Raw genomic sequence first — 17,033 nt, forward strand, 5'->3', positions numbered from 1 at the left:
GCCACAAGTCATCTCATCACTAACTTACTAGCCACATTTTCGTCTAGATATAACAATTACTCTCCGTAGGTATGTGTTTTGATATGGTGCTAGTAAGCGATTAGAATAAAAACATCCTTATTCCTAAATCTTCGATTCATGTGATCATGAAATAGAAATAATGGGATATGTCATCAAATTTAATAAGTACAATAATACAAATTAATCATATATTTAAATTATAATCATGCAATTAAGTTGAAATCATTTTTTTTTCATAGACATCCACATTATCTCAAAAATAATGACTAATAATTAATTTCTATTTACAAGTTGTTATTTTCACTGACCAAACATTATTTTTACTAGCAAAAATCAACTTGAAATCATCAAGTCAACCCTCTGTTTCAAAATATATCCTACAGCTACTTAGGTTAATAGACTTTAGTTAAAATCATTTTAACGATTACCATTATACTCAAAAAGATAAGGCAAACAACCAAATATAAACCATAAATGAATGTTATATTGGACAGTCACAAAGGAAGAATAAAAATACATTTCGATTTCGTATTGAGAAAAAATAGTACAAATAATGTTCTCTGCTTTCCAGATTATGTACAAGAATCATACCCTCAGCATCTGGATAAGGTGGAAAAATCAAATTACAAAATTTGTATGAGCACAAGAAGCATTCAGTCCTGGACATGAGAAGAAAGGTTTGACCACCAAAGCCGAGTGAGTAATTTCACTTCTCTCGTAATATTAAAAGCAAGACAATGTAAAAGTTGGTAATTTAAGCATATACTAAAACTAAAGTTGAGCAGGGTCAGTTAATCCTATTGACATAAAGTGTGAAAGAAAAGTCTCTAGGCAGGGGGTAGTGGACGCCGGCAAGTTGGGCACTCCATCTTTATATCCATCCATCTTTGCAAACAGCCAGAGTGGAAGAAATGGTCACAAGGTGTCACCTGTGTAACAGTTTCTGCATTAGACTCAACTCATGTTGCAAAGTTTAATTTGATTTCTTTTTATCAATAAGAGTTACGGACAACAAAGTTCGAACTTAAAACTTTATATATACTGTTCCAACTCCACCAACCCTAGTGGTTCATTGTAAAATTTAATTTGAGCGCACAAAAAAAAGGTCATTTATATTTACTTACCATGCAATCATTGGATCGCTGGGAAAGATCAATGGCTGTCATGCAAATAACACAGTCTGAAGCATGTCTTGTATCTTGATCAAACCTCCTATAATAGCTGTATTTTTCAGGGAGAATCTGCAAATCATGAAGATAAAGCATTCTTGAAAATTCAGAAGCAAAGTGAAATAATATGCCGGGTCATGATTTAAATTCACTTAGGAAAGAATAGAACCATAGTCCTAAATGATGAGGATAGTACAATGTTATTAATGGTTGCCACATAATCATGCTTATAATCAGGATGTCTATGGAATGTTTTAAAAGAATAACGGAACGCCAGTTAAAACTAAAATATACAAGAACAGAAGTCTTTTCTGCACGTGCTAATGGTTACAGAAGTATCAAAAAGAAAGTTGGCCCAACCTGACGAGGAATGAACCACCGTGACCCAAGATAGTGCTGAAGTAGGAGAATTGCAGCTTGAAGTCCAATAAATACAGCCAAACAAACACACCAGCTCTTGTCTGGTTCTATGCGCATGAAGTTGTTAGGGCAACCAAAAATATATAATGGGATTGCTAGCCGAGTAACAGTTATCCCTAAGATATAATGAGGATGCAATGGTTTACGTGAATCGCGAATAACATTGGTGATTATCTGAGGTATCCAAAATGAGTATATAAGAAGAAGAATAGGTCTCAAATAATTATGGAACTCATACATGAATAGAATGCCTCCCAACAAGATCCCATCTGCAGAAGAAGGTAAACTGTTAAATTTGAGGCCCTCTTTTGATATAAGGAAAAAGGAGTTCTTTCCATTAAATGAAACAACAGGAAACAAATAGCAAGAGTTCTTTGGCATGCTTCAAAAGTGGAATATACAACAAGAACAAAGCCTTTGACTTGGTTAAAAATCAAAGCTTCAGGGATATTATTAGAAAATATTTGGATATGGAATCACTAAAAATCTAAGGTACAAAAAGGGTTTAATTTAAACAAAAACATATTTACTATATACTATGAGTATGAAAGATATTTTTCATTCCGTAGCTCATTTTATCCCAGTGCATGGTCACCCTCAGCTAATGCATGGTGTAAGTTCGCAGGTTTCCAAAATAAAAAGTAAGTAAATACATTAAACTCATTATTAATACAGTGGAATTTTAAAGAGAAATTCAAATGACAGTTAACATACAGTTATTGCAATTTTAATCATCCACATAATGTTTACAAGCAAGCATCATAGTTTTTCAATTCTGATATAAAAAATAAACTTAAAAGCTGGAATTGAATCTTGATCAGTAAAACAGCATAAAAGTAGTATAACTCAGCCAACTAGCTCCTAAATAGAATGACTATCAAAGCTCAACAACTCAGGAAATAACATAACTTGATCACAGATCCCAGGGAACCGACTCAAAGGAAACTTGTGTTGATGAAACCAGTAGATCATAGCCATTTTAGCAAGATAGAAAATTTAATTCTTCTAAATAGGTACTTACAGAAACGACTGTATAAAACTGAAAGTTCTCGCCTCATTATCTCCCAACCTTCCCCGTTACTCAAAGGCCTACTTGCCTTCCAGATAGCAAGGAGGTATCTCATCTCAAATATTGAGAAAACTACAAACTTGAAAAATGCAGCAGTTGCAAAAGCATTAAACAAGGATTCTGCAGGGCAGGAAGCAGCAACATTTATTCAGCCAACAATCTTACTATTAATAAAGAATAATTAACCACTTAAGTTCCATCTACAGAAACAATGATAAAGCCATATTACAACAATCAATGTAAGCCAGCACTAAATTTTCAACAAATATAAATAATCTTCTTCCCCTATCATGAGAACCCCCTCCCCAGGAAAAAAAGTGCTTTTAACATGAAACAGATTTAAAATTGCTGCATATAATAATTTTGTGGTGTGACCTAGGGATTAAATGTTGTACTGTGATGTGTATACTACAACTGAATGTTGTATTAGGGACTAAAGCAGGTAATAAGATCTGGTGGTGCAAACATGGTATTAAAAATTATAGGTCCAGGTTCTGACCATCCAAGTATAAATTTCCATAGGCCATTGGAATTGTTAAAACTGGAATCTTCTTTTTATAAGGCGTGCACCAGATTTCAGGTATGAGTGTTTGGGATGCTTACACAAATTAGTATTCACAAGGTAAATTACTTTTAAAGCCTGGTGGTTAAGTCAATAAAATTAAGGGCAACAAAAAGAAAGAGGGCCCTTTTCCAATTAGAAAGGATCCTTCAATATATTTCTCACCCCAAAACTGGTACCTCTGAGTCTGAAACATAATGAAGATATGTTTGGGAGGGGAGAGAGAGAATAATCTGTACAGAAACCTCAAGTTGTGAAATTTCTAACTTACCAACTAGTATTCCAGCAGTTAGATGTAAAAGGCAAAGATAGGCATCCATTATTGCTTGCTGGCCAATCATTAATATTGAAACCTTAGCAGCACCCTGTAAATGTATATCTAAATCATATTCATCTATAATCATAAGTGCATATTTACAAAATTATGAAATCTGTGGCATGTGAACTTTAAATTATTGTATGGTACTTGGAACATGGAACATTCATCCCAACTAACGAAAAAATTTAGATTGATTCCATTAATTATTAAATCTATGACAAGTGAAATTTCAAATAAAAATCCAGAGTAAATTCTTACAGATTGAGTGCTGCTATGCTCCATTTGACGAATTAATAGAAGGACTTGCAAGAAAGAGACCTGGTATATGTATGTTAAGGAGCACGCACCATAACAGATTACAACAGAGACATAAAGCTGTAAGAATATTCATGATTGAAGGATACAAAAGTAACCATCAAGGTGTAGTTCACTGCTTTGTTATAGTAGACCTCAATCTTGACAGAAGTTGCATTTAACAGTAACGGTGAAAAGCAGTCCCCATCATCATCTGCTGAGGGACTCTCCATTAACCCTTCTAGATGAAAATGATCATGTTCACCCTCTGCAAGAAATAAATTAACAATTTGGTAAATCAAATGGACAAAAATATAATAATTTTTAATCCACAAAAAGAATGGACTCTGGATACAAAGATGTTAAAACTCAAAGAACGTACATATAATTTTTCTACAATTCATATAGACTCAACTTCAGCAATTCGTAATGTCAAATTTGATCAAACGATTCCTAAGTGTTGCACTTGCACCATGGACACTAACTTTTTTTTATAATAGAAGTCACTTTATTAGAAAAGGGAAAGACTATGGGAAGAGAGGAGAATAAAGCACCAAGAAGAAAACCTTTAGAAACATTAAACACGTTTATTGATGCAGATAAAAACAAAAAGGAACAGAGTATTCATATGCTGGGAGAGCACAAGTACCATTATTTGATGATGGCAAGCGTGAAATCTGAGAAGCAATTTCAATATTACAATGTTTCTCCATGTCATGAATCAGAGCTGCAGTAACCAGTACGGGCAAATAGCAAGTCAATATTGTACAACTACAACTACAAATAAAAAGGAGGGGGCGGGTGGACCATTAAGGTATATTAGTATGTCAGAAAAATTACAATGTTTTCTTCTCCACATCTTATCTCGTGAAGAATCTTGCAGTACCTGAGATGAGAAAACTCCAAGCTGTGTACAAAAGCCATATTCAAAGCAAATAAGTATTTCTGAATGCTCAACTTTTTTTTAATAGTAAAAGAAGAAAATTGTTTAGATGACAAAGAGGGGAAAGGTACAAATTTGAAGGATAAGGGAATCCTCCATATAAAGCAGGCTCGGGGTGACTACAATTAAGGCAGCTTTCCAACATACTCTTGTCAAATGGATTTGCTTAAATGAAGCAAAACTGCACAACTTTACATATTTACATCCATGTGTTTAAAAACCCAAATATGGTCCTAAATGTTAAGCAAGTTTTTGAGGAGAGAATAAAGGACTCTAACATTTGGAAATTTTAAATATTCCTGCTTGAAATATATTAACTGCAAGATTACGCTTCATATGATGAGAAAACTATTAGGGAATATCTTACAACCTGGTGATGGATGTATTAAAACATATTTTGACTTCCAGATTCAAATGTTTTACACAAAGTATGATTAAGCCAACAAAGAAATATCAGCATTAACTAGCAAGCTTATGACACAAAAAATCAAGACCGTGAAAATGATTCTTGGACCCAAGGAAATATCAATTAAAAAGAGTAAAATAACATATTTTAAAAGCAGGAACAAAAAGTGATCTCCAAAATAAGAAGTGCTGTTAAGATTATTGTAAGCTATGTAATAACATCAGATTATAAAATGTAAAAGATGAAGAATCCAAGAAGAAACATTGTTACCAGATGATATGGATTAGATAAAATATAATCTTCATTCTGGTTCAACTCTCCTTCTTTTCCACTGCAACAGAAGAAACAAAAGAAACTCTTCACTCAAAGGAAATATAAGCACTTCAGTTGGACTCAAGGATTGAACATTTAGAAATAGTTAAATTTTACTAGAATGATATGGTTTACACTTTACAGACCAGATTTGGAGAACAGTACATCAACCACACAGGGTTTCCTCCTTCAAGACACCACAAACACCAAACTGACACATTAACTACCTCCAACAGGTCTGTCATACTACACATTTAACACAGTAACTATCACACCGTAAAATGTAACCGTGCAATACAGGATCAACACAAATTAAAAGCCTAATAACACAAAAACGACTGCCTAACACCGAAATACTCAGCTTATCTATTATTTTTTATAACATAAACCTTCAATGGCCTCAGGCCATCTCCCCAAGAAGGCTCAACAGAACTTGGCCTATCAATTTAATTGCAAACAGAATTTGTCTATTAAATAAACAAATTAAACAAGTATAACAAAGCATAAAAACTGATTCAAGATGAAATGTCGAATTAGGACCAAAAGAAATTTAAAATTTTAAACACTCATGACAATATAAGCCAATTTGAGCTCAATAAAAATTTGATCTGCACATCACAGTGATGATATCCATGAAATTTACCTGTTGGCTACCATTCGAAGCTGTCTAAAAGGCCATATATATACACCTTCTATTTTAATTTGTGCACCACCAACATCATATTCATTGTCAAACACATCATGGAATATGACTACCCCCTATGAAAAACAAATGAAAAAGATGAATAAATTGTTAAAAGAAGAATAAGGATTATTTTACTGAAACAGTAATAAGGACATGAATGAAAGACTAAAAATTTCACTAATATAACATTATTATGTAGTGAGATGAAAAGGTAAATTATTTGGTTTATGATGTACGTAAAACAGAGTTAAGTGCTAAATTATTGTATGCTTATATATTAGAAGCATGAAAAATACACTTGATTCAGCAATTGAGACAGACTCAGTAAGAAAAATGATCCCCCGAAACCTATACAAATTATCAGCCTCTCTAACTGTGAAATATGAATACAGATCCAAATATGTATCAAAACTTTCTATAACAAGAAAACTAGCACAAGACAGTTTCATTTGATGGCAAGGTCCACTAGATGAGTTTTAACTGTTGATGTGCAAAAACATGAACATTGATGTATTTCATTTTATACCAAGTAAATTTCTTATTTTTTAGTATGCAAATGTTCATCAAGTACATTGAAAAAACACAAACAAAAAGGCTCTCTCTTAACACACATACACATGCACGCACGCACAAACATGGAGAAAGAAAAAGACGAAAACCTAAAAGGTATAGACAAATCAGAGATGTAATGTTACTATTAACCACATGCATGTGATGCAATTGTGGCATCAATTTCACACATACTTGTAACTTTTATTAAGTATTATACCGCTCAATAACTTTATATTAATTGTGAATTTTTGTAAATCCAACCGTTAGATTGAAAGTTCATATCATTTTATATGTGTATATCAAATTTTGTTAAAATTAAATAATAACTTGAAGGTAATTAAAACGTTCATATTTTAGTATATTTTGAAGTATATATATTATGTCAATTTTGTTTTATAAGAATGAAGTATCAAATCATCTTGGATTAATATAAAATTTTGTCATTTTCAAACAAACTAGTGTAAAAAGTTCATTATCATCAAAACTGATGTAAAGAAAACAGATAGATATGTTCCTCTAATCAAGGTCAGCCTTCTTCAAGTTTGAATTATTAAGAAAGTGTGCCTATCTCTATCATAAATTATAAATAAAAAATAAAAAATAAAAATAAATAAAAAAATCCATTAATATTTCCAATAAATACATAAAAAGATTAATATTTTAAGTAGAACAAATAAGAAAATACACAACATATGAAAGCTGAATTCCTGTGAAATTAGCAACATAGTAGAACATCTCACCTGAACATAATGTACTCCACTTATCTTTGTCGGCGTACTAACTAATTCAATTACAGAATTGCCATTTGTTTTTCTGATGTCTGGAAATCTGGAAGAGCCATTTGTGGTATCTAAAAACTTCCAAGTCCCTGCATATAAAGAGGTCAACATACAAACATCCTAAGACTTCCACAGACTTACAAATTTATTCCATAAAAAAATAATTGACAATGGTTATTCAAATGTGACGTGCTATTGAGAAATGAAGCACATTTCAGTAAATTGCACAGAACTACTTAAAAAATCACATGATCTGTCCAAACGTCTTGAGTTCATTTAGTTAATTTGAGGCAGCATGCAGCCTTGTTTTCATCTGGATGCTGCCCCCTTTGCCTTTATTATGCTTTGTCCAATGGCAGCAGATTAAGAACACATAAAACATAAGCACAACCCTAAGCATAGCAAATAGCAACATGTTTGCCCTAAAAAAAATTGAGGCATGAATTCATTCACAAAAGCAAGCAGTCACAGATTTTTTTTCAAGTCACAATAAAGTTCTAAACCAGTAACTTCTTGATAGCTCTGATTTAGTTTGTTATCCAATCATAATCATCTTAACATACATCAGTGAAACATATGCTCAGCAATACTTCAACTGTGCAACTGCTTACACTAAACATCAAAAGACCAAAGCTACAACTCAAATATAACAGAAAACCACATACACTTAGGATAGTAAAGACTACAAACCTTTGTAAGTTCCTGTTATGTTCCATTGTGAAAATGGACCTAAGTTGCCCTCTTCCTTTCTTGTAAATAGCCGCTGAGAGAAGTGACATATCAATTACATGCAAATAAGTCAGTTCTCCTTCAGTCAGATTTTGCCTCAATCATACCAATCCCAATTTGTCAATTAAATAATTTTTAATCATAAGTTGGTGTTTAGGAAAGTTAAATATAAGTAAAGTGGAAGGCTAATGCCTCACAATTGAGTGAAAACCCTTGGATGTACTAATAAATCAGTAAAAGCGACACAACAATATCATTTATTTTCCATTTCAAGATTCAATGTGCTTCTGCTACTTTTGATACAGGTTCTGAAAACGTTGTTTAACTGCAAAGCCAGGCAGCAAGGTATTATTTGCACACAAAATAAATTTTACAAATGCCCAATACCAATAATGATTGCTGATTTTTGATAGCCCAATTAATAGATCTACGATAACATATACACTGATATAATAATTATTAGACTCGTGGTTGATGGAATTTGGGGAAGTTTTTCATCCCCGAACACCTTATGAAATACACATGAACAATAAACTCAAAAGTATGACTATTATTTTATAAAGAAGTACCATGTAAGTAACTCAAAAACATACACATTGACACACATATCTATAAATAAACATAAGTGTTGTTATAATGCAGAACTTTCCTTATTCTTCTGAGAGGCAAGTCTCCTCCCTCATTCTCTCCCAATGCCGCATATAAACATTCTAAACAAACTAAATGAGCACCTATCACTCTTCTGCCTAGGTTCAAGATTCTAACTACATTCAATTAACATCAGCTTTAACATAACTTCAAATCTCCGGTTTCTAGTGTCTAGTCTACCTTCACAAATCAAAACTACTTAAAGCACTATCAGCTAATGCAATCCCTGACACCTTAACCAACAACAATTAAAATCCAAGCACGAAATCACCAACATTATAATTAAAAAACAAAAATCAAATTCATGTGCATCCTCATTCTTCAATTACCAGTAATTAAAAAACTGAAAATTAAACACAAGTTCCTACACAAACCTCATCATCCCAAGACCTAGTTCTCTCCCTCAAGGGTCTGAGACCCTCCACTGGATTAACGAACAGTAGAACCACCCACCACCCAAATGCAATCTGGCACAAAATTCCCAGCCCCCTCCTCCTCTCACACAAACAAAGCTCCAATCTTTCAGTGGCAACCATATCAAACCCCCAAAATTCAACTCCAATTCAACGACCCACTTCTCAGTTGAAGCTGACCAGAGTGAATCCAAGGTAGCAACCCAAGACCCACCATAGCAAACAGCTTAAAAAGGAGGCAATAATAAAAGGGTTGCTTCAGAAGAAGTCAAGAGGGTCATGGGGAGCTTGATCAGATAAAGAAAGCGAAAGACCAACGACTTAATTGGTCACCAAATGCAATTTTAGAAGCAAAAAAGGTGCCTTCACCAGATAAGTTTTGCACCAAATTTAACTTACGCTGTACTAATCAACAATCAGTAAAAGTAACAATAAAAGATTGTGGTTTCGGATTTGGGTTCGGAGCGGATTTTTGCTTCCGAGGGATTGTTGCAGAGGTGGTTGACGACTTTTCTGGGTTTTGGTTTTTTTTTTTGTGAAAAATGAAGGTCATTGCTTAGACAGAAGTAACGCATTGGTCACGCTCTCTATTAGGTAGATTCCTTGCACGCGCTGAAAAATATTATTATTAGTTAGTAAACATTATTTATTATTTATAATAGTTTATTTGAGTTTAGCACATTTATACTATTTTTTATTCAACTCTCTGAATCATGACTCTACTGAAAATTAAAAAACTGAAAGGTGGACTCCTTCCATCTTAAAAGTAATAATTGATTAAAAATATTGAGTAGATCTAGAGTTGGTATTTTTATAAATACTTAAATATATTATTAATACCTTAAGCAGAGTAAATTTGTTTTTTTAAATATTATTACACAAAATCTATCAACAATAAGTGATAGATTGAGACACTAGTAAATAAATTTTGTGTCACAATATTTGATAAATTTTCTAAAATATTGAGTATTGTTATGAATAATAATTAGTGGCTTAATTAGTGGATGCCAATATTCATTATCAATCATTACCATTTATATTTTCGTTATGTATTATTTCCTTTATTTGTAATTGTTCAGTTACCACATGTACTTATAAATAGGTTAGTCCTCTCCCAAAGATAATACACCAGTCAGATTCTTTTCTCCATCTCATATTGTCTTGTTTCTTCTCTCTACTTTTTCTTCCTTTTATAACACGTTATTGGCACGATAGTCTTTTATCTATTGGTGTTGCAACTACAAGACAAAGTTGTGAAGAATTTTCTTGAAGAAAGTCATATTTTTCAAGACAAATATTTCAAGGTTAGCTATTCATTTTTCACAATAAGAATTTTATCAAATATTTGTATTATTTACATTGTTACGAATTAAAGTACTCTTGAAGACATTATAGTAGTCCTAAAGACACTATTAAATAAAGAAATTCTTCATACATTTTTGAAACCTGTCTAGAAGACAATATCAAAGAAGAATGTTTAACCTCTTTTACTTTATTATTTTTTTTCTCACCAAAAGTGGGAAAATGATGAAAAAAAATGAAATTGAAGGAATAAATTTTCTCACTAGAAGTGAGAAAATAATATGAAAAATGAAAAATAAAATAAATTTCACCAGAAGTGAAAATTTTCATATAAATACATTACATTGTATTTGATCCTTTGATATAAATGAGGTCATCACCGGAAGTGGGATAATTTTATAAATATCATAATCATAATATTGAATGATATTTGAGACACTTATAAAAATTATTAGTGAAGCTTGTCCTTAAGCCTGTTTAGGTTTATGTGTGATTTCTTGAAAGGGTATGAACATCTCTACATTTGTAATTTAATATTGTTCATGATTAAATTGATTGAAATAATCAACTTTTCATGTAATTCAACTCATGTGTTACGTTATTGAATCTTAAAGAGTTTGGTTTCAAATCCTATTGATATTATTTGTTTTGATAATGTTATGCGTCTATTATTTTAATTGATGGAGATATCATTAAATTATAATTTGATTGTGATTTGTACAAAAATATAGAATTTAATGAAATTATGATCAATTTTTTTTTTTTTTTTTTTTGATACATCATTTATAAGGAGAATAATTTTCTTAATTTTTAGCATTATTTTTTCTCCTTAAAGTCAACCTAGCAATATATTTTTATTAAATGATTTTTTTTAATAAGTATAATGAGAGAGATTCATTTTTTTTAAGAAAGACATAAACAAGTTATGATTTTTTTTTCCAAATGAATATATGATTGTATTGTATCATTTATTTCCTAAAATAAAGTGTTAGTGAGATTTTTTAAAAATTTAATTTTGTATGAAACATTTATTTGTAGATAATATACATGAGATGATATAAAAATTAGTGTAGATTTTGACATTTAATTGATGTCTAATGATACATAACAAGAATGTCAATTTTATAATGATTTTTCAATTTGAAAAATATACTATATTTTTCATACATCTATTTTGCTCCAGAGCAATATTTAAAAAAAAAAGGATTAAGAAATATCCTTAGTTGGTTTATTGTCTCTTGAAGACTAAAACAAAATATTGAGATTTTTTTGTATGCAAGAAACCATTTTAACTAACATTATTTCATTCTCTGAAGTGAATGTTCTAATGTATTAATTTTTATCTTCTCATATTCAATAATGCAAGAAAATAATATTATATGATACTACAAATATAATTGAAGGCTCCGGAAGAGCTAATATATTGTTACCAGGAGGAACGAAGTTGCATATTAAAAATGCATTATATTTTTCTAAAAGTCTTACAAAAACTTATTAAGTTTCAAGGATATTCGTTTAAATGGGTTTCATATTGAAACAAACAATGAAGGCAATGTATAATATCTTTATATTACGAAAATCCACTTGAATAAAAAGGAAGTATTAGAAAAATTACTTGCTTTCTCCTATGGACTGTATTGCACGTATGTTAATACAATTGAAACACATACTACTGTAAACTAGAAGTTTACAAATCAAAATAAATTTGAGGTTTGGCATGATCGATTGGGTCACCCTAGGAGTATCATGATGCGAAAAATAATTGAAAATTCATGCGGACATTTATTGAAGAGCCGGGAGATTTTTCAATCAAATATTTTCTCATGTTCTGCTTGTTCCCAAAGAAAGTTAATAATTAGACCATCACCAGCAAAAATTGGGAATGAATCTATCTTATTTTTAGAACGGATACAAGGTGATATTTATGGATCAATACACCCCCCATGTGGACCATTTAAATATTTTATGGTTTTAATTGATGCATCAACAAGATGGTCACATGTTTGTTTATTATCAACTCGTAATCAGGCGTTTGCGAGATTATTAGCTCAACTAATTAGATTAAGAGCTCATTTTCCTGACTATCCAATTAAGAAAATTCGTTTGGATAATGTTGGTGAATTCACATCTCATGCTTTTAATGAGTATTGTATGTGCATTGGAATTGATATTGAATATCCAGTAGCACATGTTCATATACAAAATGGACTTGCAGAATCATTTATCAAACGTTTAAAACTAATTGCAAGACCATTACTCATGAGATCAAAACTTCCAATGCCAACTTGGGGGCATGCAATCTTACATGCCACAATATTAATTTGCATCAGACCAACAAGTTATCATAAATTCTCTCCTTTACAGTTGGTTTTTGGTGAGCAACCCAATATTTCTCATTTGAGAATCTTCGGGTGTGTTGTATATGTTCCAATTGCCCCCCTCAAAGAACCAAAATGGGTTCTCAAATAAGGTTGGGAATATATGTTGGGTATGAATCTCCATCTATAATAAAATATCTTAAACCATTAATAGGAGATTTATTTACGGCTAGGTTTGCCGATTGCTATTTTAATGAGTTGATTTTCCCAACATTAGGGGGAGAACAAAAATAGTTGGAAAAAGATATTAGTTGGAATGAATTATCACTATCTCATCTTGATCCTCGTACAAAATAATGTGAACTAGAAGTTCAAAAGATAATTCATTTGCAAAATCTAGCCAACCAATTACCAAATGTATTCACAGATCCAAAAAGGGTGACTAAGTCATATGTACCAGTGGCTAATGTTCCAATAAGAGTCGCAGTCCCTGTTGGACAATTTAATACTACAAACGAGTCACAAATACGCCTGAAGCGTGGTAGACCAATTGGTTCCAAGGATAAGAATCCTCGAATAAAAAAGGGAGCTAAAGAGAAAAATGACCAAATTGAGGATGTAAAAACTCAAAAAGATTCCTTTGACATAACTAATATTCCAGTTCTAGAAGAAACTCAGGTACCTGAAATTATTGAAAATGAAGAGATCTCAATAAATTATGTCATGAATGGAATACGATGGAATCGAAACAATGTCAATATTGATGACGTGTTTGCATATAATATAGTGCTAAATGAAATAAATGATATTGAGGATCAAGAACCAAAGTCCATCAACGATTGTCGACAAAGAAATGATTGGCCAAAATGGAAAGATGCAATTGAGACAGAATTAGACTCACTTGCTAAACGAAAAGTTTTTGGACCGGTACTACGTACACCAAAAGGTGTAAAACCAATTGGATACAAATGGGTTTTTGTGCAAAACCAAAATGAAAATGGTGAAATTGTGAGATACAAAGCAAGACTAGTTGCTCAAGGTTTTTCACAAAGACCCGGTATTAATTTTGAAGAGACATATTCACCTGTAGTGGATGCAAACACTTTTCGATATTTAATTAGTTTGGTTATACATGAAAAACTTAATTTGCATCTAATGGATGTAGTTACATCATATTTATATGGATCTCTTGATGCTGACATTTATATGAAACTCCTAGAAAGATTTAATTTGCCTGAAGATGCAATTTCTAGAGAAGATTATTCGATCAAATTGAATAAGTCCCTATATGGGCTAAAGTAATTAGATCGTATGTGGTATAATCGACTAAGTGAATACTTGTTACAAGAAGGATATAAAAATGATCCAATTTGTCCGTGTATATTTATAAAAAAATCTAAAAACGGATTTTCCATAATTGTAGTTTAAGTAGATGACATAAACATTATTGGAACTCTTGAAGAGCTTTCAAAAGCAATAGATTGCTTAAAGAAAGAATTTGAAATGAAAGATCTAGGAAGGACAAAGTTTTGTCTAGGACTACAAGTTGAATACTTAGAAAATGGAATTCTTTTGCATCAAGAAGCTTATATAACAAGGGTGCTTAAAAGGTTTTATATGGACAAATCACATCTATTGTGCACTCCCATGGTTGTAAGATCTTTAGATGTTAACAAAGATCCATTTAGACCCCAAGAAAAGGGTGAAGAAATAATTGGTCCCGAAGTACCATATCTTAGTGCTATAGGAGCACTAATGTACCCTGCTAATTATACACGACCTGATATAGCATTTGCTGTTAATTTGTTAACAAGATATAGTTCTTCACCTACACAAAGACATTGGAATGAAGTTAAACAAATCCTTCGTTATCTTAGAGGTACAATGGATATGGGGTTATTATATTAAAATGTTCCCAAACTAGAACTAAATGGTTATGTAGACGCAGATTATTTGTCAGATCCTCATAATGGTAAATCACAAACAGGATATTTGTTTACAAGTGGTGGTATAGCCATTTTATGGCGATCTGTAAAACAAACCATATCAGCCACTTCATCTAATCATGCTGAAATTTTAGCATTACATGAGGCAAGTCGTGAATATGTTTGGCTAAGATTTGTGATTCAACACATATGGGAAACTTGTGGTTTATCTTCTAGAAAAATGACATCGACAGTTATATATGAAGATAATGCTACATGTATTGCACAATTGAAAGATGGATACATAAAGGGAGATAGAACAAAACATATTCTACCTAAATTCTTTTTTACTCATGATCTTCAAAGGAATGGTGATATAAATGTTCAACAAGTCCGCTCAAGTGACAACCTAGCAGATCTCTTTACAAAGTCACTTCCAAGAAAAGTTTTTGAACAATTGATACACAAGATTGGACTCCATCATCTTAAAGATTATATGCACGAGGGGGAGAAATAAATATTTATGAATGATGTACTCTTTTTCCTTCACTATATTTTTATCCCACAGGATTTTTCCTAGTAAGGTTTTAACGAGACACATTCTAAATATTGGACATCTAAGGGGGAGTGTTATGAATAATAATTAGTGGCTTAATTAGTGGATGCCTATATTCATTATCAATCATTACCATTTATATTTCCGTTATGTATTATTCTCTTTATTTGTAATTGTTCAGTTACCACATGTACTTATAAATAGGTTAGTCCTCTCCCAAAGATACACCAGTCTGATTCTTTTCTCCATCTCATACTGTCTTGTTTCTTCTCTCTACTTTTTCTCCCTTTTATAACAAGTATAAGAATTAAAACAAGATATTTGAAAATTATAAGATTAAAAAAATAATTTTAAGTTTGAAGGATCAAAAATAAATTAACCCTAAATTTAAGAGACTAAAAATACATTTATGGTGTGTTTGGATAAGGAATTTATATAGGATAATTCATTTATTTGAAGAATTTCAAATTCTTTGAGGTGAAATGCTTTATTTAGATGAGGAATTTACAAAGAATTTGAAATCAAGCATTTGTGAAATTCCTTAAAATAGTAGAATTTCAAATTCTCCCAAAAATGGAAGAATTTGAAATTTCTCATATTTGTTTTTCTTATTTCACCTATATATTTTATCTTATCTCTTCATTCTTTTAATTATTGGATATTCAAAAATATTTTTAAAATTATTAAATATTATCTTATATTAATTTTTAAAATTATTAAATAATCTAATATTAATTTTTAAAATTATTAAATATGTAAAAATGGATTAATATTTATTTTTATAAAATTTAATTTAAAAATCTCAACATATAAATATATTTTTAAAATCAATTTTACTATGATGGAATCAAATTATCATATTCAATCTAACAATTTAAAATTTAAGAAATTTGAATTGATTCATCCAAACAAAATATTTTAAGAATGATAGAAATTGAAATCAAAGTAATTCAAATACCAAGAATTTAAAATTTTTTGAATTTGTAAAATTCCTCATTCAAACACACTATTAAGTCTTTTGTAAATAATAAAAGTATATAAATTTGAGGAGAGTTTCATTAAAGTTAGTCAATTAAATTTTTAAAACTTTAGTAATTATTATAATTAATAAATACTTCATACTAGTAACATAATTAAAAAAATCTATTTGATGTCAGTAAATTAGTTTTATTTTTATTTTAATTAAGTAATCAATCTCGAATCAAAATAATACATAAGATATTTTTATAAGATCCAATTATCTAATTTATAAAACTTAAGAAAATTATTTTACTCATTTTTATTAAATTATTAGTTTTTTAAAAGAGTATTGTTTTTATTTATTTATTATTTTTAAAATTTAAGATAATATTAATATTGATTTTTTCAATTATATATTTATTTTTTATCTACTTTTTTATTAATTAATTTATACATTTACAAATAGTATGTATTTATTTTGGAGTAAAAATGAAAAAATAATAATAATAAATTCAAAAATATTTTATGGAAATATAGGGGAAAAAATCCATGATGAAAACTAGTGGAGAGATGATTGTAGATTCTTTTCAAGCAACTCCAATATACTTTCAATCTTCTTCCATGGATTTGTAAGCTTCAAAAATTCAAAAA

At 30.6% G+C, this 17,033-nt stretch overlaps 1 protein-coding gene across 1 annotated transcript; it reads right to left on the reverse strand.

The window, feature by feature from the left end:
- Positions 1-523: 523 nt before the first annotated feature.
- Positions 524-9,872, reverse strand: LOC109810352 (transmembrane E3 ubiquitin-protein ligase FLY2). Its single transcript, XM_020373792.3, has 14 exons — positions 9,283-9,872; positions 8,222-8,294; positions 7,493-7,620; positions 6,159-6,274; positions 5,474-5,534; positions 4,695-4,761; positions 4,504-4,581; positions 3,965-4,122; positions 3,819-3,878; positions 3,513-3,606; positions 2,632-2,799; positions 1,551-1,879; positions 1,146-1,262; positions 524-950 (listed from the first exon to the last, which is right to left on the reverse strand). Exons 1-14 carry the CDS (start codon positions 9,442-9,444, stop codon positions 849-851), a joined length of 1,713 nt encoding a protein of 570 aa, XP_020229381.1. The 5' UTR covers positions 9,445-9,872; the 3' UTR covers positions 524-848.
- Positions 9,873-17,033: the final 7,161 nt, after the last annotated feature.

The sequence above is a fragment of the Cajanus cajan genome, chromosome 10, assembly GCF_000230855.2.
Source record: "Cajanus cajan strain Asha chromosome 10, NIPB_CcT2T_4, whole genome shotgun sequence".
Lineage (NCBI taxonomy): Eukaryota > Viridiplantae > Streptophyta > Magnoliopsida > Fabales > Fabaceae > Cajanus > Cajanus cajan.